At 37.5% G+C, this 26,831-nt stretch overlaps 1 protein-coding gene and 1 long non-coding RNA gene across 2 annotated transcripts; both read right to left on the bottom strand.

The window, feature by feature from the left end:
• Nucleotides 1-1,893: 1,893 nt before the first annotated feature.
• LOC113628977 (uncharacterized) lies at nucleotides 1,894-18,600 on the bottom strand. Its single transcript, XR_003436309.1, has 3 exons — nucleotides 18,590-18,600; nucleotides 11,254-11,256; nucleotides 1,894-2,168 (listed from the first exon to the last, which is right to left on the bottom strand). It is a non-coding gene; the product is annotated as an uncharacterized LOC113628977 (long non-coding RNA).
• LOC113628976 (succinate dehydrogenase [ubiquinone] cytochrome b small subunit, mitochondrial-like) lies at nucleotides 2,687-3,199 on the bottom strand. The gene is given in 1 exon segment (XM_027123030.1): nucleotides 2,687-3,199. A coding segment is annotated over 1 exon segment (480 nt). The 5' UTR covers nucleotides 3,191-3,199; the 3' UTR covers nucleotides 2,687-2,710.
• Nucleotides 18,601-26,831: the final 8,231 nt, after the last annotated feature.

Here is a 26,831-nt window from a genome sequence, read left to right as displayed (position 1 = left end):
TGATTATATTACTATTGTTATTATTATCATCGTTTTATTAGTATTTTAACATGAGAATTCTGAGGCACAAAGAAAGTTTACACACTGGTAAGTAGCTAAACTCAGATTAGAACTTGAGTGTGCTTAATTCATTGAGATATAGCATTTTATATTATGGTATTTTACAAACTCCATGGGTATAGTTTTCATAAAAAGCCTACTGCATTATTATTTTCTGTAATTTATAATGCCTTTTTACATACTTATTTGATCTTGATAGAAAGCTTATGAGTTGTTATTACCTATTTTATGGATAAGGAAATGGGAAGTCAGTAATGACAAATGCCTTATTCAAAGCCACAGAGGTATTAGTTTATGGGCCAGAGTTTACAACCTAAGTCTTGCTATCTTGACACAAAGTTTAAAGGCAAAGTTAATTTTCCAAGTTCAGTCAGTTGTTTAAAGAGCTTTTGAAATGTAGTTTTAGAGTTTCCATTCAGAAAAAGCCAGGCAATAATAAATGTTTCTGCTTGGAATTTGATGTCTTAGTAGAATAAGATTTTTATGAGGGTATATTCAGGTACATTTTGACTGCATTTTTAAAAAAACTGAGATGTAATTAACATATATGTGTTGCAAGTACACAACATAATGATTTGATATATGTGTGTATTGCAAAATGAGCAATGCAATAAGTCTGGTTAAATCCATCTAGTTAACTTTTATGTGTACAAAGTTACAAATTTTTTTTCTTGTGATGAGAACTTTTAAGATCTATTCTCTTAGCAACTTTCAAATACACGTACAGCACAGTATTATTAACTATAGTCACCATTACATCCTCAGGACTTGTTTTATAACTAGAAGTTTGTACCATTTGACCACCTTTACCAGGCTGGAGGTGGGGGATGAGTAGGCATGGGGGCGCATAAAATGGGAGAAGATGGGCTCTGCATTAAAACAAAATCTAAATGGAAGCTGTCTGGTACTTCACACTGAGCAGAATGAGACTTGTATCCAAATCTCGTATATTTTCAACAGTCTTTATGCTCTTTAGATGAAAGCTATAACCACATAAACATTGTCATGTTTCATTTTCTTTGTGAGAATTTAGCAGTGAGCCTCACTGCAGGAGCTAAAGACTATTTTTTAGACCACAGATTCTCCCTGGACTTTGACAATGATCCGTGAATGTTATTATTTGGCAGTTTCATAAGATCCTTTCTTCCTCTTAAGAATGGACTATGCACATAATTCCCTTCCTATTAAGGGACCTATTAAAATTGGGCTCACCTGGAGAAAATTTCAGAGCTTGATCTAACTTACTTTAGGTAATTTCTCATTTTTCCATAAAAATTTATGAGTCAACCTCAGATGTGTTTTTTTTTTTAACTTTTTTTTTTTTTTTTTGGCTGTGGGTCTTTGTTGCTGCTCACGGGCTTTCTCTAGTTGTGGCGAGCGGGGACTACTCTTCGTTGCGGTGCGCGGGCTGCTCATTGTGATGGCTTCTCTCTTTTTTTTTTAAAAGGGTAGAATAAATTTTTATTATACATCATTTTTATTTTTAAAAAAACTTTACCTTCATAGAATACATTTTCACATTAGAGATTCCCACAGTGGGAAAACAACAACTTATTACTTATAATTTTATATTTGTGGACAGATTATTTTAGGACAAGTAAAATAAACACATTTGAGGATTAAGTCTCCATTTAGAACCAGTAACAATTTGAAACATCTATAAAGGGACCTCTTCCCTCCATGAAACTTATCTATATTCAGAAACTCTCCAGGCTCTTCTTCCTAGGATTTAGAAATCAGTAATGTGAAATATCAGCATTTATAATTTTCAAATCTCCCTAGGACACGTAACCATCAGTAACTGGTATCGACTGAACGGTGTGGGGGGGGATGTTTACAAAAACAAAACACTGCCTAATTTTCTGCAAAGTCTTTACTTATGAATTAACAGTCGTTCCCTTTCTCCATCATTCTAGGACAAATATAGAAGTGTGATCAAATATTGAGAGTTATAAAGCTGAATTCCCTTTAAAAGTCTGATAAATTAACAGACAAAGGCTCATATATAATGTTTAGTTATACTGTGAGTCTTCTGAGAAGCTGTGAGACACCGCATTAACTCTCCAGAATACAAAGCTCAGTCTCACAATTTCTTGGATACAATTTCTCTCAAATCTTTCTTCAAAGATTAAACTCTAAAAATAACCGGCTGATTAGGAGAAGAGGTTTATCAGCGGGACTAATCTGTTACTTCCTTCTTATTGTGAGTTGAAATGGCATGACAGAGCAGAGGCAAGGAGGTGTACAATCAATTCTTTTTTTTTTTAAAGATTCAGGATTACTTCTTTATTTTTATTTTATTTATTTATTTTTGGCTGCATTGTGTCTTCGTTGCTGTGCACAGGTTTTCTCTAGTTGCGGCGAGCGGGGGCTACTCTTCGTTGCAGTGCGTAGGCCTTTCACTGCGGTGGCTTCTCTTGTTGCAGAGCACGGGATCTAGGTCCGCAGGCTTCAGTAGTTGTGGCTCGCGGGCTCTAGAGCGCAGGGTCAGTAGTTGGGGCGAACGGGCTTGGTTGCTCCGCGGCCTGTGGGATCTTCCCGGGCCAGGGCTTGAACCTGTGTCCCCTGCGTTGGCAGGCGGATTCTTAACTACTGCGCCACCAGGGAAGCCCAATGTACAATCACTTCTCAAGGTGTTAAGTCTAAAGGGTCAGAGCTTCCACAGCATAGCCACAGCTTTGCAGATGCCCACATCATGATAGTTGAAATAACAAAGCCCAACAAAGGTGAACGCCGAGAGCACCAAAAAGCCTGCCTTGGCAGCTTTCTGCAATGCAGCCCCTTGAACATAGTCAGTAACAACTTGTCCAACGCCCCAGTGACTATGAAGAGTGAGGGCTGCAGCCAGAGAGTAGTCCACCGCAGAGCAAGGATTCAAATAAGCAGCTGGAATTAGGCCCAGGAGCAAAACACTGACAACCCTCTCACCAGTCCAGTGGAGAGATGCAACCTTGGAACCAGAATGGTGGCTGGGTGACAGGTGAATGTGCTGTATTCCACAGCATCCTGGGGTTGATCAGTCCTGGAGAAATGCTGAGGCATGAGCTGGTCTGACCACTGGGGTTCGGAGGAAGAGAGCTCGCCGACCTCTGGCACCGCAGAGGACACTCAGCCTCCAGAGAGTCGCCATGTCGCTCGGAAAGGCCTGTGGTGGCTTCTCTTGTTGTGGCGCACGGGCTCTAGGTGCACAAGCTTCAGTAGTTGAGGTGCACAGGCTCAGTAGTTGTGGCTCACGGGCTCTAGAGCACAGGCTCAGTAGTTGTAGTGCACAGGCTTAGTTGCTCCGCGGCATGTGGGATCTTCCCGGACCAGGGATCCAACCCGTGTCCTCTGCATAGACAGGTGGATTCTTAAACAGTGCGCCACCAGGGAAGCCCTAAACTTTATTGTTTTGAGATATTTGGGGGTTTATGGAAGAGCTGCAAAGACAATACAGGGAGTTCTCATATTTCTCTTCACCATCTTCCCTTAATGTTAATATCTTACATGACCAGTGTACATTTAGCAAGATGAAGAAATCAACATTGGTACAATACTATTAACTAAACTCCAGATTTTATTTGGACTTTGCCAGTTTTTCCAATAATCTCCTTTTAAAAAAAATCTGTTCTAGGATCCAATCCAGATTCCATTTTGTATTTAGAAGATAGTTAATGCACAGACATGAGCTCCACAATCTAACCCCAGTTCTAGCCCAGAAAATGTAATTTTTGTCTTGGAATATCCTAACATCACCCCTCCCATAAAATTCACCCCGAGCTTGATTCCAAGCTTATACCTCTCTTAAGACTCAAATCAAGAATCACCACCTCTCAGGAAACCTTTCTTTTGGAAACTCAATGCCATCTCTCTCTATATAGAGTTACTTGGCTTTTAGGAATATATTCTATATGATCAGCCATTTAACATTACCTTTAGAGATTTTTTTGTATGTGTAATGTGGTAAGTAGAAAACCAATAAAATGCATATCTGTACAGGAGAAGATCATTGTGGCACGTTGGATGCTCCAGGCTTTTTAAGGTCTATATATACTCTAAATAGGAATATGGTAGGACAATTTGGTTACGAAACGGTTTTGTATTATTTTTGAAGTGGTGAGAATAAATAATGAATGTCAGCCTGTAAGTATTACTGGTTCTGCCTTATTTGGGAAAAAAAAAAAAAAAGAAATGTATTAAAACATAATTGTGGACTACACAGTCATAAATAATCATTTTGTTTTTGTTTGTTTTTTTGGAATTTTTAAGATCTAAATTCATGTTGTTCAAACTATGACTTGGAATCACTGGGTGAGTATTTTGTCATTGCCAAAAAAGTTTGAAAACTGCAGCTCTAAATAATTTGTTTACATATATGGTTAGAAGTGTATCAAAATGGGTAAATATGTAAACATCAGTGCTTCAAACAATCTTTGCTTTATTTATTTATTTATTGAAGTAGAGTTGATTTGCAGTGCTGTGCCAATCTCTGCTTTTACTCATAGAGACATTCTTTTTCATATTCTTTTCCATCATGGTTTATCACAGGAGATTGGATATAGTTCCCTGTGCTATATAATAGCACCTTGTTTATCCATTCTAAATGTAATAGTTTGCATCTCTCAACCCCAAACTCTCACTCCATCCCTCTCTCTTCCCTCCTCCCCCTTGGCAACCACAAGTCTGTTCTCTATGTCTATTTCTTTCTTTTTTTTTTTTTTGCGGTACGTGGGCCTCTCACTGTTGTGGCCTCTCCCGTTGCGGAGCACAGGCTCCGGATGCGCAGGCTCAGTGGCCGTGGCTCACGGGCCCAGCCGCTCCACGGCATGTGGGATCTTCCCGGACCGGGGCACGAACCCATGTCCCCTGCATCGGCACTGCGCCACCAGGGAAGCCCTGCGCCACCAGGGAAGCCCTGACTGTTTCTGTTTTGTAGATAGGTTCGTTTGTGCCATATTTTAGATTCCACATATAGGTGATATCATATGGTATTTGTCTTTCTTTTTCTGACTTACTTCACTTAGTACGATAATTTCTAGTTGTATCCATGTTGCTGCAAATGTCATTATTTTGTTCTTTTTTATGGTTGAGTAGTATTCCATAAACAATCTTTATTTAGAACTTAAATACTTTATGTTTTCTTTTTTAGCTAAAACTCCCAAATGTGCTATAATGCAAGTTGGTTTAGGTAATCTACTTTATATAATTAGACAGTGTAGGTCCTCATTTCTCCAGTTATACTTTGTTGTTCTGTCCCCAAGAAAATGAAGTATATAAGAATTAGTTTTTTAGCTACATCCATCTTTTTGACTTGCAACATTTAATATTTTGAGTAGTTTGTTAAAATTGTAGAAAGCCGTAGAATGTAACACAGAACCCAGAAACAGGCCTGTACACATGGGATAACCTGACAGATCTACGTTCCCCCAAACTTTATGTTCAAATCTAATCCCCAGTGTGATGGCATTTGGAGGTGGCACCTTTGGGAAGAAATTGGGTCATGAAGGTGGAGCCCTTGTGAATGGGATTAGTGCCCTTATAAAAAGAAGCCAAGAGCTGGCTTATTCTCTTCCCGTCACTGTGAGGATACAATGAGAAGTTGGCTGTCTGCAACTCAAAAGAGGGCTTTCACCAGAACCAGCCATGCTGATGCCATAATCTTGGGCTTTCAGCTTCTAGAACTATGAGAAGTAAATACCACTTGATGGTATTTTATTATAGCAGCCTGAGTTGACTGAGGCACTAACTCATGAGAAAGGTGACAGTGGGAAAAGGCTAGTATTTTCAGAAACAATACTGAGACAGCTATACATGTGGCAAATTAGAATCTTGACTCCTAACTCACATTGCACACATAAATAAGTTCCAGACTGTAGCTATAACTATGGATTGTAGATATAATTGTGGAAGGTAAATACAACTTTGAGAAGGAAATGGAAAAATAGCTTAACTTTAGGGTTGAGAATGATTTCTTATTCGATATACAAAAGTACTGAATATAAAGGAAAAGAAAGAGATAAGTTGGATGAGATTGAAATTATGAACTTTAAGAGGTACCACTGAAAGAATGAAAAGGTATATCCCAGTGATTTTTTTAAAAAAGGTAAATAAGATGCTGCTTCCTCCAACGGTTTTCCATCTCCTTTAGAAAAAAATCCAAATTTCTTCCTATCTTAGAAGACACCATGTGATCTGGTCTCCACCCACCCTCCTGCCTTAACTGTGCTCCTTTTCCTCTCAAGCCAAACCATCATCCTTGTTCTTCCACGGCTTATCTTTCTTCTTTCTGAAGTTGGAGACCCCAGATTATCACAAACCTGGTTCTTTGCTTCATTCTGATTTCAGCTTCAGTGGTAGGGAGGGACCAGTGTACATGAGTTTCCTCAAATGCTAGGGTATGTCCATGTCCTTCATGACACTTTTCACTATAGAAGGTATTATTAACTGCCCTAGTGCTGGAGGAGAATACAGGTAGAAGAGAGGCAGCCCAGGACCAAATTTCAATTGCCCCACTTAAGGTGTAGTCTGCAAATAACAGAGGACAAAGTATGACATGAGTGGATTTTCTGCATAGTACTCATCAAGTTTCTTCAGTTCTGCTGGGATTTTTTGGACGAATACAAAGGCTCCTGGCAGAGGTTTCAGGGTATATGTTTACTTTTCTACAGAGGGAGCCAAGAAACCACTGCCATGGTAGCATACCAGCAATGTGTTCCTTGCTGACCTAGTCCAGGAATTCTTTGGTCTTGGAATGGGTCTCAGACGTGCCTTACTGGGTAAGAATCACTTGTAGCCTCTAGTATGGGAATTCTCCTTTCCGTCCCCTAGGGTTTCACCCACAATGGCCAGGCATAAAATTCAAGAGAGATAAGTATTTTAAGAAATTGTCATAGAAAAGAATTCTCTAGTCTCAGGAGAAAATAATTTTAGCTATGGTACCAGCTAAGACCATATTCTTAGATCGCCTTTTTCTGAACTCTTCTCCTCTGTGTACCCGCTCCCCTCATTTCTTTACCAGCGTCATATTCTTACCGTCTGAGTCATTTGGGTTAAATCTCTTTAATGTTTCTAAATACTCTTTTACCATTCTCCTTACAGTATGTTCAGAGAGATAGTAAAACTGTATATTTAATATCCTTTCAATGTTGCCACTTTATTTCTAATGACATTGAATGGCTTCTGCTTTCTCAAACAATGGTGTCCCTGGGCATTTATGTCCTCTCTGCATAAGTGCCAAGGCCTCTAAACAGACACTCTGCAGCCAATCTCTTGTCTTTTTAATCCATTATTCCTACTACAACCACTTATATTCCTGAAACACTGATGATATATCTTTTGCTTCCATGACAATTTTAAATAGGTTCTAAAGCATAACAACAAAATAAAAAAGCAGAGGCTTTAGCATGTTTTTGAAGCCTTCTCTAATCTGGTTCCAACATCTTCTTCCCTTTTACTATCTACATATTAAACAATTCCAGAATTTGTCCATCTTTGGCACTTGGTCCAAATCTGGACTGCTGCCTACCATAATAAGAAAGGTTTTTACATTTTTAAATGATTGAACAAAAAAAATCAAAAGAAGAGTAATATTTCCTGGCATTGAAGATTATGTGAAATTAAAAGCTCAGTAACCATAAATAGAATGTTACTGAAACAGAACCATGCCTATTTCTATACCTATTGGATATAGCTGCTTTTTGCACTACAACAGCAGAGTTGAGTAACTATAACACAAAACCTAAAATATTTATTATCTGGCCCTTTATAGAAAAAAAGTTTACTGACTCCTGAACTATTCCATTTTAGCTAAATAGAGCAGGCTCATATACAAAATTCTGCTGTTGTTTATGTGTATCCTTAGGACTGAGCCAGTTATTTTAGTTTTCTATTTTCTCTTCACACCTGTTACTCCACACCATGGGATAAGTGTTCACCTTTTTCCTCTTTGCTTCCTCCAAACTTTTCTCTTTTCCTATACCTCACACTAACCAGCTTTGTTGAAGCTGAAGATATCAGACTATGTTAGTCACCACTACTCTTTGATGCAGTCAGATCTAAATATCCCAGTACTAATCTTAGTGACTGCAATATCCACATGGATGATTCTTCCTCACCTCAGCCACCTCATGGTCCAAACTTATCATTACCTGTAACTGCACTGGATTCATATTCTCAGTTAAAAGCATCACAGTGTGTGATCATCACTCCAGTCTTCCTGGATCACTTCCAGTACATCTAATCCAACAATCTGCAATCCAGCAACTCCATCGTTTCACTGTCCCTTACTGCTCTTGTTCTCACTTCCTGTCTAGTCCATCTTAGATTACATGGCCCATTATTTTATTAATTCCCTTATGTACACAGGTCATAATCCTTCATCCCAAACCCCTGAGGTCTAATCTATTTCCAGATTCAGATTAAAAACAAATTATAGAATGATAGTATATTTCCTATACCATATTATATCTGCAGTGAAACTGATGATTATGCCTAAATAAGTGGGATCAGTAAAGGCTTTGAATAGTTTTGTGTTTATTCAAGTTGAATTTTGTTGCCAAATGAGTTGTGAACAACCTTATGAAAACAAAACAAAACTTTCCTTTTTCCATGCTCTTTTTGGATTATGGAATTGCAGAAAGGGATGTGGACCTGGACCATAAACTTCCTTGTTCCATTCTCAGTCCATTTTCTTCTCCAGTAAAGCTGCCGCCCTGATAAAATGCAACTTGGCCTACTCTGAGCTTGCATCCAGGCAGCTGAGCAAAATGCACACCCCTGCTAATGGGTCTCCGGTGAAATTACAGTCCCTGATGGAGTGGGCCCTTCGTCATTTCTAGCAACATGATTCTCACCAAAAGTCATATTGCCCCCTAGAGAGTATAAGTGTTTTGTGGAGATGTTTTTGGTCTCCTAATGCTTAAGTCTGAGCATTTACATATGGGAATACATGTTATTTCATTATGCATAACTTTCCTTTTATTTCCTTATATTATGGTGATGGCATTATATTGATTTAAAAAATATATGTAGGTAGGTTAAATTAATTATTTTTATAATAGTTGCAAAGATGTTAAAGATATGTGTTATAAAAGGGAGCATTGGGTCTGATAGGGTTGAGAACAACTGCCAGAATCAATTTACCATCTCATGATTATTACTTATTTATATAATAAACTTTATTGGTTCGAGCAGTTTCAGGTCCAAAACAAAATTGAGTGAAGGTACAGAGATTTCTTGCATACCCCCTGCCCCCACTTATGCATAACCCCCTCCTCCAATTATCAGCATCCGCCACCAGAGTGGTACATTTGTTACCTACATTGATGAACCTACATTGACACATCGTAATTACCCAAGGTCCATAGTTTACAATGGATTTCACTCTTGGTGTTGTACAGTCTTTGGGTTTGGACAATTTTATAATGACACGTATCCACTGTTACAGTATCATATAGTGTAGTTCCTCTGCCCTGAAAAATCCCTGCTCATCGTTCCCTTCCCTCACGTCACGATTATTTTACATGGTCCCCTCTTTCCTCAAACATCTAACATTTTCCCCCAGTCCCTTCAGCTATCTTACTGCATTGAGAAATAAAAACAATTTGAAAAGAACCTCTAGGCATTCCACCACCCAACTCATCTACATCTATACCCAGGAACTTTGCAGCCCACTTTGGTAATATAGGTGAATTGTCTGTGCTTCAATCCAGAGCTTCCTCTTCATTTATCACTGGATGCCATTTTCTCTTGACTACTCAAGGACATTATTCAAACAATTATCCCCTCTCTCATCCATCTTTGATTTTTTTCTCTTGGCTTTGGATCATTCCCATTGGCGTGCAAGCACACTTGCTCTGGTAATGAGAATCCTAGAAATAATTCTCTTGACCTCACATTCCCTTAGTTGCTTCGCTCAACCAACCCATTTCCTTGGATTTTTCCATAGAAAACTCCTGATTTTCTTTTTCTTTCTTCTACTCAAATTAAGACCCACCAACAACTTCAACATCATCTAGGATGATGAAATGTATATAAAGAAATACAGACCTGGGAGTCTGTATTCCTACTCATAGAATACAGACTCCCAGGTCCCACTCTGGACCTATTAAATCAGAAACTGCTTTTTAGTAGGATCTCCAAGATTCACAATGACATTAAAGTCTGAGAAACACTGATATGCAGTGCTGATTTTAAATACTTCTCCTTTCTTTTTGACTTGAATCAACATCAATAAATCATTCCTTTCTACTCTCCACTGAAACAGCTCTTTTCAGGGTCACCATTTACCTCCACATTGCTAAATCCAAAGGTCAGTTTTCACTGCTCATCTTACTAGATCTATGCATCATTTGACATGGTTGGAATGTCTGCTTATTGTGCCTCCTCACCTTCAAGGTCATTAACATCCTTGTGCAGGGGGCTCAATCCTTGGGCCTTTTTTCTTCCTTACACTTATTCCCCAACTGATTTTATCAGGTTCTTTCCACAGCCTTTAATACTGTCTATTGATATGGTGCCTCATGTTTCATATTTCAAGGCTTAAGTCAAATATTCACTTCTCACTGCAACATTTACAGATTCTTGTAGCAGAAATTAATCACCCTTTCTTCAAAGTGATTATTTCCATCACCTTGTACTTCTGCTTTCTCAATTTTTCAATTTTACTTTATAGTTTATTTGTAAGCTCTATTTTTTTTTTTTTTTTTTTTTGGCCACACTACGCAGCATGTGGGATCTTAGTTCCTTGACCAGGAATTGAACCTGAGCCCTCTGCATTGGGAGCGCGAGTCTTAACCACTGCACTGCCAGGGAAGTCCTGTAAGCTCCTTGATGACAGGATTGATATCATATTCATTTATATACACCCACATTTTATTCTGCTATTTAAAAAAAGACTTATTGCTCATGTAACCAGTGCTCAATAAGTGCTTATTAAAGAGAAATTTTCCTTCCTTTTAGGAATGTATGATGGGCTTAAACTTTCTATGTGTAGTTTGCTCTTGGATCATGGAAATCTGCACCTACACTCCCTTTATTCTCGACTATCCTCATGAAAGTAGTCTACAGTGATCTTTTCTTGTAAAGAGCTAAAAATGTAGGCAAAAGAAGAGATAATTGAACACCAACTGGGTTTGCAAAGCAGCCTTTTCACATAAAATCAGACACCCGTAGAGTACTGCATACACAGCAACTACTTGGAGGGACACAGTCTACAGACTATATCATGGAAATCAGATCATTAGAATGTTCTTCTTTTTTTTAAAATTTTATTTATTTTTTTATAAGCAGGTTCTTATTAGTCATCCAGTTTATACACATCAGTGTATACATGTCAATCCCAGTCACCCAATTCATCATGCCACCCCCCCCACCCCCCTGCCGCTTTCCCCCCTTGGTGTCCATACGTTTGTTCTCTACATCTGTGTCTCAATTTCTGCCCTGCAAACCGGTTGATCTGTGCCATTTTTCTAGGTTCCACATATATGCGTTAATATACGATATTTGTTTTTCTCTTTCTGACTTACTTCACTCTGTATGACAGTGTCTAGATCCATCCACGTCTCAACAAATGACCCAATTTCGTTCCTTTTTATGACTGAGTAATAGTCCATTGTATATATGTACCACATCTTCTTTATCCATTCATCTGTCGATGGTCATTAAGGTTGTTTCCATCACCTGGCTATTGCAAATAGTGCCACAATGAATATTGGGGTGCATGTGTCTTTTTGAATTATGGTTTTCTCTGGGTATATGCCCAGTAGTGGGATTGCTGGATCATATGGTAATTCTGTTTTTAGTTTTTTAAGGAACCTCCATACTATTCTCCACAGTGGCTGTATCAATTTACATTCTCACCAACAGTGCAAGAGGGTTCCCTCTTCTCCACACCCTCTCCAGCATTTGTTGTTTGTAGATTTTCTGATGATGCCCATTCTAACTGGTGTGAGGTGATACCTCATTGTAGTTTTGATTTGCATTTCTCTAATGTTTAGTGATGTTGAGCAGCTTTTCATGTGCTTCTTGGCCATCTGTATGTCTTCTTTGGAGAAATGTCTATTTAGGTCTTCTGCCCATTTTTGGACAGGACTGTTTGTTTTTTTTAATATTGAGCTGCATGAGCTGTTTATATATTTTGGAGATTAATCCTTTGTCCGTTGATTCGTTTGCAAATATTTTCTCCCATTCTTAGGGTTCTCTTTTTGTCTTGTTTATGGTTTCCTTTGCTGTGTAAAACCTTTGAAGTTTCATTAGGTCCCATTTGTTTATTTTTGTTTTTATTTCCACTACTCTAGGAGGTGGATTAAAAAAGATCTTGCTGTGATTTATGTTAGAGTGTTCTTCCTATGTTTTCTTCTAAGAGTTTTATAGTGTCCGGTTTTACTTTTAGATCTCTAATCCATTTTGAGTTTATTTTTGTGTATGGTGTTAGGGAGTGTTCTAATTTCATTCTTTTACATGTAGCTGTCCAGTTTTCCCAGCACCACTTATAGAAGAGACTGTCTTTTCTCCATTGTAAATCCTTGCCTCCTTTGTCATAGATTAGTTGACCATAGGTATGTGGGTTTATCTCTGGGCTTTCTATCTTGTTCCATTGATCTATGTTTCTGTTTTTGTGCCAGTACCATATTGTCTTGATTACTGTAGCTTTATAGTATAGTCTGAAGTCAGGGAGTCTGATTCCTCCAGCTCTGTTTTTTTCCCTCAAGACTGCTTTGGCTATTTGGGGTCTTTTGTGTCTCCATACAAATTTTAAGATTTTTTGTTCTAGTTCTTTAAAAAATGCCATTGGTAATTTGATAGGAATTGCATTGAATCTGTAGATTGCTTTGGGTAGTATAGTCATTTTCACAATTTTGATTCTTCCAATCCAAGAACATGTTATATCTCTCCATCTGTTGGTATCATCCTTAATTTCTTTCATCAGTGTCTTATAGTTTTCTGCAAAGAGGTCTTTTGTCTACCTAGGTAGGTTTATTCTTAGGTATTTTATTCTTTCTGTTACGATGGTAAATGGGAGTGTTTCCTGAATTTCTCTTTCAGATTTTTCATCATTAGTGTGTAGGAATGCAAGAGATTTCTGTGCATTAATTTTGTATCCTGCAGCTTTACCAAATTCATTGATTAGCTCTTGTAGTTTTCTGGTGGCATTTTTAGGATTCTCTATGTATAATATCATGTCATCTGCAAACAGTGGCAGTTTTACTTCTTCTTTTCCAATTTGTATTCCTTTTATTTCTTTTTCTTCTCTGATTGCCATGGCAAGGACTTCCAAAACTATGTTTAATCATAGTGGTGAGAGTGGACATCCTTGTCTTGTTCCTGATTTTAGAGGAAATGCTTTCAGTTTTTCACCATTGAGAATGATGTTTGCTGTGGGTTTGTCATACGTGGGCTTTATTATGTTGACATAGTTTCCCTCTATGCCCACTTTCTGGAGAGTTTTTATCATAAATGGGTGTTGAATTTTGTCAGAAGCTTTTCTGCATCTATTGAGATGATCACATGGTTTTTATTCTTCCATTTGTTAATATGGTGTATCACATTGATTGATTTGCGTATATTGAAGAATCCTTGCATTCCTGGGATAAATCCCACTTGATCATGGTGTATGATCCTTTTAAAGTGTGGTTGGATTCTGTTTGCTAGTGTTTTGTTGAGGATTTTTGCATCTATAATCATCAGTGATATTGGTCTGTAATTTTCTTTTTTTGTAGTATTTTTGTCTGGTTTTGGTATCAGGGGGATGGTGGCCTCGTAGAATGAGTTTGGGAGTGTTCCTTCCTCTGCAGTTTTTTGGAAGAGTTCGAGAAGGATGGGTTTTAGCTCTTCTCTAAATGTTTGATAGAATTCACCTGTGAAGCCATCTGGTCCAGGACTTTTGTTTGTTGGAAGATTTTTAATCACAGTTTCAATTTCATTACTCTTGATTGGTCTGTTCATATTTTCTATTTCTTCCTGGTTCAGTCTTGGAAGGTTATACCTTTCTAAGAATTTGTCCATTTCTTCCAGGTTGTCCATTTTTTTGGCATAGGGTTGCTTTTAGTAGTCTCTTAGTATGCTTTGTATTTCTGTGGTGTCTGTTGTAACTTCTCCTTTTTCATTTCTAATTTTATTGATTTGAGTCCTCTCCCTCTTTTTCATGGTGCATCTGGCTAATGGTTTATCAATTTTGTTTATCTTCTCGAAGAACCAGCTTTTAGTTTCATTGATCTTTCCTATTGTTTTCTTTGTTTCTATTTCATTCATTCTGCTCTGATCTTTATGATTTCTTTCCTTCTGCTAACTTTGGGTTTTGTTTGTTCTTCTTTGTCTAGTTCCTTCCGGTGTAAGGTTAGATTGTTTATTTCAGATTCTTCTTGTTTCTTGAGGTAGGCTTGTATAGCTATAAACTTCCCTCTTAGAACTGCTTTTGCTGCATCCCATAGGTTTTGGATCGTCGTGTTTTCATTGTCATTTGTCTCTAGGTATTTTTTGATTTCCTCTTTGATTTCTTCAGTGATCTCTTGGTTATTTGGTAATGTATTGTTTAGCCTCCATGTGTTTGTGTTTCTTACGTTTTTTTCCCTGTAATTCATTTCTAATCTCATAGCGTTGTGGTCAGAAAAGATGCTTGATGTGATTTCAATTTTCTTAAATTGACTGAGGCTTGATTTGTGACCCAAGATGTGATGTATCCTGGAGAATGTTCTGTGTGCACTTGAGAAGAAAGTGTAATCTGCTGTTTTTGGATGGAATGACCTATAAATACCAGTTAAATCTGTCTGGTCTGTTGTGTCATTTAAAGCTTCTGTTTCCTTATTTATTTTCATTTTGGATGAGCTGTCTATTGGTGTAAGGGAGGTGTTAAAGTCCCCCACTATTTTTGTGTTACTGTCGATTTCCTCTTTTATATCTGTTAGCAGTTGCCTTTTGTATTGAGGTGCTCCTATGTTGGGTGCATATATATTTATAATTGTTGTATCTTCTTCTTGGATTGATCCCTTGATCATTATGTCGTGTCCTTCCTTGTCTCTTGTAACATTCTTTATTTTAAAGTCTATTTTATCTGATATGAGTATAGCTACTCCAGCTTTCTTTTGATTTCCATTTGCATGGAATATATTTTTCCATCCCCTCACTTTCAGTCTGTATGTGTCCCTAGGTCTGAAGTGGGTCTCTTGTAGATAGCATATATATGGGTCTTGTTTTTGTATCCATTCAGCAAGCCTGTTTCTCTTGGTTGGAGCATTTAATCCATTCACATTTAAGGTAATTATCGATATGTATGTTCCTATGACCATTTTCCTAATTGTTTTGGGTATGTTTTTGTGGGTCTTTTTCTTCTCTTGTGTTTTCCACCTAGAGAAGTTCTTTTAGCATTTGTTGTAGAGCTGGTTTGGTGGTGCTGAATTCTCTTAGATTTTGCTTGTCTGTAAAGCTTTTGATTTCTCCATCAAATCTGAATGAGATCCTTGCTGGGTAGAGTAATATTGGTTGTAGGTTCTTCCCTTTCATCACTTTAAGTGTATCAAGCCGCTCCCTTCTGGCTTGTAGAGTTTCTGCTGAGAAATCAGCTGTTAACCTTATAGGAGTTCCCTTGTATGTTATTTGTCCTTTTTCCCTTGCTGCCTTCAATATTTTTAAATTTTTGCCAATTTGATTACTATGTGTCTAGGCGTGTTTCTCCTTGGGTTTATCCTGTATGGGACTCGCTGCGCTTCCTGTACTTGGGTGGCTATTTCCTTTCCCATGTTAGGGAAGTTTTCGACTATAATCTCTTCAAATATTTTCTCTGTTCCTTTCTCTCTCTCTTCTCCTGGGACCCCTATAATGTGGATGTTGTTGCGTTTAATGTTGTCTCAGAGGTCTCTTAGGCTCTCTTCATTTCTTTTCATTCTTTTTTCTTTATTCTGTTTGGCATCAGTGAATTCCACCATTGTGTCTTCCAGGTCACTTATCTGTTCTTCTGCCTCAGTTATTCTGCTATTGATTCCTTCTAGTGTAGTTTTCATTTCAGTTATTGTATCGTTCATCTCTGTTTGCTTGTTCTTTAATTCTTTTAGGTCTTTGTTAAACATTTCTTGCATCTTCTGGATCTTTGCCTCCGTTTTTTTTCCGGGGTTCTGCATCATCTTCACTATCATTATTCTAAATTCTTTTTCTGGAAGGTTGCCTGTCTCCACTTCATTTAGTTGTTTTTCTGGGGTATTTTCTTGTTCCTTCATCTGGTACATAGCCCTCTGCCTTTTCATCATGTCTGTCTTTCTGTGAATGTGTTTTTTGTTCCACAGGCTGCAGGATTGTAGTTCTTGCTTCTGCTGTCTGCCCTCTCTAGAATGTTCTTCTTTCAGATCTTTCCATGGTTGGCTCTCTCTCTCATCATTTGCATCTCAGCTCTCATGAGATCAGCACATAAAGGTTTTTCCTAATCATCCTGTGTAAAATAGTACTTTCAGTCTCCCTGTCTCCTATTATGTTGTTTTAGTTTAGTCATTTACTTATGACTGTCTGAAATTATTTATATGTATGGATTTCATTGTCCATTTCCTACCCCCGTGGAATGTGAGCTCTGTAACTGTAGAAAATTTACATCTTTGTGTTCTGTGGTTATCGGTAGACACAGTGCCTGGCACATAGTATGTGATCAATAAATATTTATTGAGTGAATGAATAAATACATCTTAAGGACAGGAAAACCTCTTTGGTCCTGAACCCCATCTGCAGAGTTTGAATTATAAATCATATATTATTATAACCTGGTGATAAGGAGATAAGGAGAAAGGAGAAGAATATTAATAATGGATGGGCTACTGACAGCATTTGAAAGACTTGGACTGACGTCTTTTGGATTTTGAGTTGGCAAATTCTTTAGAAATATCTACCAAGCTAAGATGAAAATATTTTACTAGGAATTTTGAAGTAGGTATTAAACAAATACTCTCTGATGGACTAATTCAGCCATTTATTTGGCAGAAGTGATATATAAGTATCTAGTATAATTTATTTTCCAGAGCCCATGATTGGAACCCCAAAACTCTATAAAGGGTTATAATAGAGCATTTTAAACTAATGTATGATCTCAGATCAGCAGCATTACATTACCTGGGAGCCTGTTAGAAATGAAAGTGTTTAGTCCTCACTCCAGATCTACTGAGGGCAAAGATTGCAGCTGAGGGTGAGGGCCGTCTGGACAGTGAGTAAAGGGAGCAAGTTATGCAAAGGAGGCTTAAGAGTTATTCATTTTCACCTCATGGTTAAAATAAGCAACTTGGATGAACACACACGTCATTAAGTCTAGCGACTAGTGTAAGATAGCATGGGTGTTTGGCATTACCTAGAGAATGGAGGACAAGTCTATTTTGTGACTTGATTATAATGAATCACATTTTTTTTTCCATTGAGAGTTTTAACTCAGGGTATGAGTTTCCTCAAGGCTTTTCAGTACCTTTGGGGAGAGGGTAAGTCAGAAAGTGATAGGTTTGCTTCTATGTACTAGGTCAACTTTGGTAGCCAAGGAGACAGAAGGAAGGAAATAGCTTGGAGAAATGGAAAAAGAAATTTGCCTTTGTGGAGGTTGTATGGAATAAAGGTTGTTGAAATAGATTCTTTTATATATATATATATATATATATATATATATGAAGGGATTTTCTTTTCCCTTGGTGAGGAAGAACATAAATTGTTTCACAGATGTTGTTTGGTAAAGAAGAAAAGAACTGAAATTGTGTTCACATAGACCTTTGGAGTGGGCAGTGGATCCATATCCTGAAATAAAAATTCAGAAGTAAATAGATCTAGGCTTGGGCTGCCCTGGTGGTGCAGTGGTTAAGAATCCGCCTGCCAATGCAGGGAACGCGCGTTTGAGCCCTGATCTGGGAAGATTCCACATGCCGCAGAGCAGGTAAGCCCGTGCACCACAACTACTGAGCCCACGTGCCACAACTACTGAAGCCCATGTGCCTAGAGCCCGTGCTCCGCAACAAGAGAAGCCACAGCAATGAGAAGCTTGAGCAGCACAATGAAGAGTAGCCCCCGCTTGCCGCAACTAGAGAAAGCCTGCATCCAGCAACGAAGACCCAGCGCAGCTAAAAGTAAAATAAATAGTTTAAAAAAAATAAAAGATATAGATCTAGGCTTATTTGCTTACATCTGGGAAGCTGTGGGGATTTACTGATGCACTATATTGCCATGACATCTTTATGAAGTCAACTTTAAGCTTTCCTGTATTTTTAATTAGCAGTCATTTAGCCAATGCCTTCATTCCTTGGCAGCAGTGGACTTAAATGCTTATGGAATAAAAAATGAATAATGCCCTCTTCTCTAAACATCCCAGACTGACCAAGAAGAGATAATCATTCTCTGCATGTCATAGATTTTTCTTAAGCAGAGTTTGGAGAAATGGAGTTTCACACTCCCATCACCAATATTCCTTCAGTTTTAACAATCTGCCTGACACAGGTCCTGATATAATGCTTTGTACTTAGTAGCTTTTCTTTACTGTTCAGCCCCACAGTAACTGTAGTCAGTGAATCCTGATGGTGTCGAATCAAAAATGGAAAGTCAGAACTCAGAAGAGCAGTCTTTGAGAGTCCATTTCTGTTAGAGACTTTTCACTCAAATCCACAGCTGTCTTAATCTGTGTACAATTTGGATGGAAAGGGGAAAGACGAGGAGAGCGGAGAGGACTTTTTGGTGGGTTAATCGTGTGGTGCATCCTTTCCCTATAATCTCGACAAAACTTCACCTCTGACTTGGGATATGTATTAATAGAAATATTTAGTTTAGATTAGTTCATTTAGTGTTGGATGTTCTTTTTGTTAGTATGAATAATCCTATAATAAAATATAAGTAAATTGAAAAACAAATTGTAGTTGGTTTCCACTTATTAGATGCAATGAATATAACATGGCTCACTGTAGGTCTTAGGCATCTGTAGTTTCAAAAGATTGTTGATGCGTAAATGAGTAAAATATTTACATACTCTTTTTCCTCCCTTTCTAAAGTAAATTTTTAATTTTTTTAAATAAATAGGAACATATGCAATTTGTGGGTATCTTTAGCTATTCCTTCACATTTGCATACCTTCTCTATTTCAGCCGCAAGGATTAACCGTGCAGCTGCTCAATTGTAAAGCAGTGTCAGGCATGGACGCTTGATTTAGTGTGACTTTGAGCTTCTCCAGAGCTCTCTGGGCAAGACCCCCAAGGCTAAAATTATGATAAGTGAGACAAAAAGCCACTTGCTGCTTCCTTTCTGATATCTTTTTTTTTTAATTATTTTTTTAACATCTTTATTGGGGTATAATTGCTTTACAGTGGTGTGTTAGTTTCTGCTTTATAACAAAGTGAATCAGTTATACATATACATATGTTCCCATATCTCTTCCCTCTTGCGTCTCCCTCCCTCCCACCCTCCCTGTCCCACCCCTCCAGGCGGTCACATAGCACGGAGCCGATGTCCCTGTGCCATGCGGCTGCTTCCCACTAGCTATCTACCTTACGTTTGTTAGTGTGTATATGTCCATGACTCTTTCTCGCCCTGTCACAGCTCACCCTTCCTCCTCCCCATATCCTTTCTGATATCTTGAAATTATTTATTAAAAATTATTATGAATTTATTTTCTAAAAGAGATAATACATGTGTATAATACAAACACAGAGGAAACAAGGAGAACCAGAAAAAGTGTCTTTGCTACTCCTGACCTCTAACTACTCAGTTCTCTTCCCCAAAATAACTTGTTACATTGTTTTCTATGGCTTTTGTAGTCCTTTATCTCCAGATAACAATGAGCTGCATTAGATAGTTATTTTTCAAGGTTGGTATTTAATGCAGAGGCAGTCTTCATGGCTTCCCAGGCTTCCCAGGTATAAATCTGGGAGACGATTCCTGTAATCTGGCTTTTTAGGAATAAAGGAAACTCCAGAGATCCTTGAGTGCACTGGTTTCTTCCATATGGAATTAATCCTACCTATATGGAAGCAGCAAATACTCACTAAAATCCCTCTGCTTTTTGTTGAGATAGGCATTCTGAAACAGAATTTGGAAAAATGGAGTTCATGAACTTGCTAACACCATTTTCTCTCTCTTTATATGGCCCCTTAAGGCTACTGTGAAAAAATAGTACGTTCATGGGACATTTCTCACCCTTCATAGTGATTTCTAAATTTGTTTTCAGCTGTGTCCAGTAAGTTTCTGATTCCAAATTAGATTGGGTCCACATAGAGAAACTAGAAGAATTTTGTGAAACTACATGATAAATGTGATTTAAGTGATTGGAGTTTTAAATATTAACACATAAAAATTAACATCAATAAGCTGTGTATTTAAACACAAAATTCATATGGATTTTTAAGATAAAATAGAAGCCTTCAAAGAAAAATTGAGCCTGAGGAGGCATATTTTTCTCTACCACTAGAGGAAACCCTTGGAAGAGTTTGACAAGCATTGTAAAGAGATAAATCTCTGTGGAAGGTGAATAACTTGGCATATACAAAATGAAGAGCAAAGAGTAGGTGCTAAAATTGGAATGTGGGAGGTGAATGGTTCTTCAATGGCTCAGTCAGATGAACACCATTTAACGGTGTAAGTATCCATGATTGAAAAAAGATAACATTGGTAGAACCACTTGCAGCTAATATGTCCTATGTTAACAGGATTTTTAAAAATATGTGGTACAAATGAGAATATTTTTCCTACACACCTAGAAGTAAGAGAATTAAGTTCTACTGTCAAACAAATGTTGATTTTAATTAAGGAGCATTTTAATAGATGCCTCAAGAAGGTGAGTCCTGTTACCTACAGACAGATAATTTGTTCTTTGTTCTCAGGAAAATTAGAGTGGTAGTTAAATAACAGTTATTATAAGATGGTAGAGAAAAAGTATCAAAAAGCAGTTAGCTTTTTCCCCAGTGTTGGTTTACCTAAAATCCCATGATTTCCTTTGGCATTATCAATTCATTTTACTGCTCTGAGCTTCCCACCTCCCAATTCACTTATGAGATATTGCAGTATTTAAATTATTTAAATACTTAAAATATTTTACTGTATTTTTAGTATATTGATTTATATATGGTTGGATCATAACTTTAAATATCTTTATTTATAATTAACATAGAGTGTGATATATATGTAAGTGTAAATTAATGTTAATCTACAAAATAGGGGTGGCTGATTAGCGTTTGAACTACCTCAATCAGCAACCTGTGCTTGAGAGATGAACACAGTAAAGTTTCAAATATTGATATCCAAATCTAAACAGAGGGATTGGTAATTAGCAGAAGGAATATAGGGAAAATTACTTCATTGGTGAAGTGAGCAGTGTTCAAGATATGTGGTAGGTAAGAAAGGTTTTATCAGCTGAACTACCCTTGAATAAAGGAAGTAATCTTGTCAGAGTAGCCCCTGAAGTCTGGGGCTCCATTTAATCCTGTGACCCCACCCTCACAGGTAATGACTATGGACTCTGATATAAGAAAATGTGCTCATCCTGTCAGCACACTGTTGCATCTGCTTTGGAGTGAATCTTTTGTGCAACCTGCTTGTCACAGCACCCAAGGACTGAGGCTGGCAAGAGGCTATATGGCTGTTTTTCTGCCTTCTTTTTTTTTTTTTTGCTGTCCTGTGCGGCTTGCAGGACCTCAGTTCCCTGACCAGGGACTGAACCTAGATCACAGCAGTGAACACCCAGAATCCTAACCACTAGGCCACCAGGGGACTTTCCTGCCTACTTGCTGTTAGATATTTGTAGGTTTGACAAAATGAAGTCTGGGATTTGCTATCCTATAGTACACCACTTGGAAACTATCGAGTAAAGGGCAAGATGGATAGAACTAAGTAGAATCCAGCAATTGTAATGATTAGATTCTGACAATAGTCCAATGAACTAATATTTTTTACATTAGTATTGAATATTTTAGGTTTAAATACCCAACCAGGTTGGAGAGGATTTACTGTCTATCTTGGTGAATGTTCCATTTGAATTTGAAAAGAATGTGTATTTTGCTGTTGGATGGAGTCTTCTATAAAGTTCAGTTAGGATAAGTTGGTAGCTACTGCTGTTCAAGTCTTGTATATCCTCACTGATTTTCTGTCTGCTCTAGCAATTACTGAGATGAATGTTGAAGTCTCTAATAATAACTGTGCATTTGTCTATTCTTTTGTTTCTGTCAGCTTTTACTTTGTGTATTTTGAAGCTCTATAATTAGTTGTCATACATTTAGGCTTGTTACCTAGTCTTCAGGAATTAACCCTTTTATAATTATGTAATGTCCCTTTTTACCGCTGGTAATATTGCTTGCTCAGAAGTCTACTTTGTCTGATATTAATGCAGCTACTCTACTTTGTTATGATTAGTGTTTACATGGAATGTCAGGTTTTTCCTCTTGAAAAAACCTTATAACACTTTAGATGCTCTGTGACAAATTAACATCTCTAATGGTAGAAAGTGGGGAGTGTTTGGGGGAAATCTCAATCTCAGATGCTTTACTGCCACGAAATTGCATGTCACCTAATAAGTAATAGATGACTTACAGACCTATTGTCAGAACTGTTTCAGAATCCAATTCTGAGATGTAATTTGTAAGTCTGAACGTGAACCTCCTTCCTCTAAATATAATAACTCTGAATATTAAAGCCCTATGAAAAACAGTACCTTAAAATGCATCTCTTAAAAATAAATAATCTGGGGCTTCCCTGCTGGCGCAGTGGTTGAAAGTCCGCCTGCCGATTCAGGGGACGCGGGTTCGTGCCCTGGTCCGGGAAGATCCCACATGCCGTGGAGTGGCTAGGCCTGTGAGCCATGGCCTCTGAGCCTGCGTGTCCGGAGCCTGTGCTCCGCACCGGGAGAGGCCACAACAGTGAGAGGCCCGCATACCGCAAAAAAAAAAAAATCTGTTCATTTGGAGTATTTTAAAATTGAGTCTTACTATAAAAGATATAGCTATGATATAGAATGTATTTTTGCGCACAAACCTACAAAACCTGATATTGATCCTCTTTGCTGAAGCTACTGAATGGCCTTTGATATTCTTTCATGTCTTCAATAATGTATCTGTCCAATCTAATGAAATATTGTGCCTCAATTTGTTCAGGGATAATAGTACAATAAAATGCAGGCTTAAGCATGAAAACCTTGTCAGTACAATTTACTATGTTTTTTTGGTAGGTTTACAGTGCTGCAAAAAATCATGACATTATAAAGCTGTACCTATAAAGCATTAGCACATAACTCTCCTTTCTATGCTAAGCAAGTTATTAAAGAAAAAATATTAACACTAATTATGAGAAACATAATAATGTTTTATTTTTAGCATAACTGGTATCCCCCTTATTAATTAAAGCATCTTTGCTTTCGTTTTTGACGAAAAAGCAACATTTTCATTTTGTTTTACAAGCCAAAGTAAAACAAATATAATTATTGCCTCTTTCTTCTAAATCTTTAAAGAGATTACTATCATTCTCCACTTGGCAAATCTAGACTTACAAGTGAACAGCTGTTGATTTGTGTAATTTGTAAGTCTGAATTCCTTCTCTAAAGAATTTTGATCTCAGTACTTGGAATTTTTTAATCTATTAGTAGAAGGCAACACCAGGAGGTTAAAACCCACAAAATGCAAAAATATGTTGTAACAAATGTGTTTAAAATGAAATTCTTGAGGTGGATATTGCTAGGCTTTGGAAAGGGGAAGACAGATAACTTTGATCTCTTTATTTCAAGCAGAGAATCACTAAGAAATGAAAACAAACACACAAAATCAGTTGCTTTATGAGTTTGTGAGGAGCTTAGCTCTGTTAAGGGAAGCTACAGTGGGAAAGTTCAGCTACCAGGTCATAGAATGGCAAAGGTAAACTATGGGGGGACTGGATGCTGGTAGTGGACCAGAGATCCGTAATGCTAATGAGGCACTGCAGGTCAAGTCTCTTGTAAGGCAGTTGAGGAGGATGTTGTATGCCAGCAGGGAAGAACTGAGAGCTGCACTGCAAGTGGTCATCTCAGGAATAAAATGATACAGAATGTTACAGCTGGAAAGGAGAAGCATTATCTTAGCACAGAAGATAAGCACATTGTTCATGAATTTAGAGGAGAGATTGTAGCATAAGAAGAACATAGTACTAATTGAGAAGTTGAAAATATCAAGCAAATAGACAGCCACAAAAGGGATTTTACATTAAATCTCAGTATAACCCATCAGATACTGGGCATGAAGTATTTAAGCACTGATGTTCTGTGTTATTGCTGGAGGAATGTGTGCTCTACATCATGGTGTTATACACAATGTGCTGCATGAAAAAGGGGATTCATTTCAATTCCAATTAATAGCAGAAAGTGACAATAAGCTATAAAATTCCTTGTGCTTCATTTCAAGTTTTCAAAGATATTCATCTCTGTGGAAAGACAGTAGACAACTAGCATTCATTTAGGAGAGACAGAAACTTGCAATAATCTACAACCAATGGTGGACACTGTCAAAAATGTTAGGTGAAAGATTTCTGCAGAAGCCAAGGATCAAACCTCGGTACGCAATTTAGATTTTGATCAAGTAATGTAGGGGCAAAATGGTAGCTCTTAAACTGCCCTAACGTTTTGCTTCCAGTTTGCCTATACAATATGCATCCCTCCCCAGTCTTGCCTCTAGAAGATTCTGCTCTTCTGACAACAGAATAGCCTAGTTAGTAATAGCACTGCGCCCCACTGCCTAAGGGGTGAGCTAATTGGTATTTCTCTTCAAGATGCAGATTTGGCATCATTTTCTCCAAGGTTTTAATGATTCCTCTACTTCTCACATGATTATATCTTCTCATAGCATCCTGTGCATATTTGTTTTATACAATTTATTACACTGTAATGTAATTATGTGTTTATATGTTGGTCTTCAGCTTATCACCAGACTTGTGAGAACCTCAAAAAAATGACTAAAAATACATCTATTATCTCTAGTCTCTGATACAAGCCTGAATTTCTTTCAGTATATTAGTTGAATGAATACTTTTCCTTTTCAGTACTTTTCTAGGAATTCATTGCCCCTATTTAGTTTGATTTCTTCTTATTCTAATTCTTCAACTAAAATACCACTTTGGCGATAATGAACTTTGCTGTTGAAAAGACAAATTCTATTGAATTCAATATCTCTTTAAGCATTATTGCTCTTACAGCATTTTTTAATTCACCTGTCTAATGGGTGAATGTTTTAGTTCAGATATTCATGTTTATAAGTATTATTACAAAGGATAAATGGATTCATATTTTGATACTGGAAAAAAGTAGAAATGGTAATATACAAGCACCAGTTTCTTCTAAACTCCAGAAAAAACCCACAAACATTTTTTCTTTTATGATTATTACTACATAGATTAAGCTAGTAATTCATAGTAAATTACGGGACAAAGTGTCATTTAGTGAACCGAAGCAGCAGTTTCAATGCTGTATAACTGTAGGGTTCACCTTAAGGAAGTAGGGATAATGTAAAGGAAGTATATTATATTTAACATTTTTCTGCCTTCAGTGTTACTTCACCAATTTAAACTATGGAACAAGGGATTATTCAGAGTATAAAGTATCAAGAGATATAATGAACATATTTCATTATGAGGGTAGCATATTATATTCTTTGCAGTAAAATGTAAAGACATATGGGATCAAATATTTTTTAGTTCTAGAATTCATGCAGAAATAAATATGTTTTGGACATGTTTTTCCCATTTTGCATATTGCTGAATTTGATTTGCTATTTTTGTTATTGTTTTGTGGCTTGGGGAGGTAGGATTTTAATCTCAATTTATGACTGAAATTGACTAGTAATCTTTTTAAACTATTCTTTCCTGCTTTGGTGTAGATTATGTTACCCTTGTGATGGTCAGTTTTATGCATCAATTTGGTTAGCCTATAGTCCCCAATTATATAATTTAACAATAAACTAGGTGTTCCTGTGAAAGTAATTTGTAGATGTGATTAAAGTCCATAATCAGGGCTTCCCTGGTGGCTCAGTGGTTAAGAATCCGCCTGCCAATGCAGGGAACATGGGTTCGAGCCCTGGTCGGGGAAGATCCCACGCCGCAGAGCAACTAAGCCCGTGTGCCACAACTACTGAGCCTGCGCTGTAGAGCCCACGCTCCTCAACAAGAAAAGCCACCGCAATGAGAAGCCCACGCACGGCAATGAAGAGTAGCCCCCGCCGCTCGCCGGAACTAGAGAAAGCCTGCACGCAGCAACAAAGACACAATGCAGCCAAAAATAAAATAAAATAAATAAATTTATTTAAAAAGTCCATAATCAGTTGATTGTAAGGAAGGGAGATTATTCTAAAATATTTATTGAATGATTATCCTAGATTATCTTGGGTGAGACTGAATCATTAAACTGAGAGGTCTTAAGAGCTAAATTGAAGCTTCCCTCAGAAAATATAAATTCCATCTGTGGATAGCAATTTCAGCTCATGCTCGTGAGTTCTATCCTCCTCTTTCTGATGTCTTGCCCTGTGGATCCCAGACATACCTTGCCTGTCCCTACAATCACCTGAGTCAATTCCTTGTAATAAATCTCTTACTATGCATCTCCTACTGGTTATGTTTGTCTGGTTGAACCTTGACTGTTAGAAAACTCTTTGGGCCTTGGAATTCTTATATCTGATAAGACATTGATATCTGGTACCCATGTTGTCTTGCTGTAGAGGCCATGCTTTTGCGAAGGCTCTTCATTTGAAGGTCAGTTTAGCCCCTTCTGACATCTCATACCATGGACTTTTTAGGAATTTTCAGTTAGATTTCATTATTCCTACATATCACTGTATCAATTACATGAAGAGTGAAACATA

The sequence above is a fragment of the Aethalodelphis obliquidens genome, unplaced genomic scaffold, assembly GCF_003676395.1.
Source record: "Aethalodelphis obliquidens isolate GAN/ISIS:26980383/991018 unplaced genomic scaffold, ASM367639v1 scaffold25, whole genome shotgun sequence".
In the NCBI taxonomy this organism is placed as follows: Eukaryota; Metazoa; Chordata; class Mammalia; order Artiodactyla; family Delphinidae; genus Aethalodelphis; species Aethalodelphis obliquidens.
The sequence above is the reverse complement of the archived record's forward strand: the minus strand, read 5'-3'. Positions and strand labels throughout refer to the sequence as shown.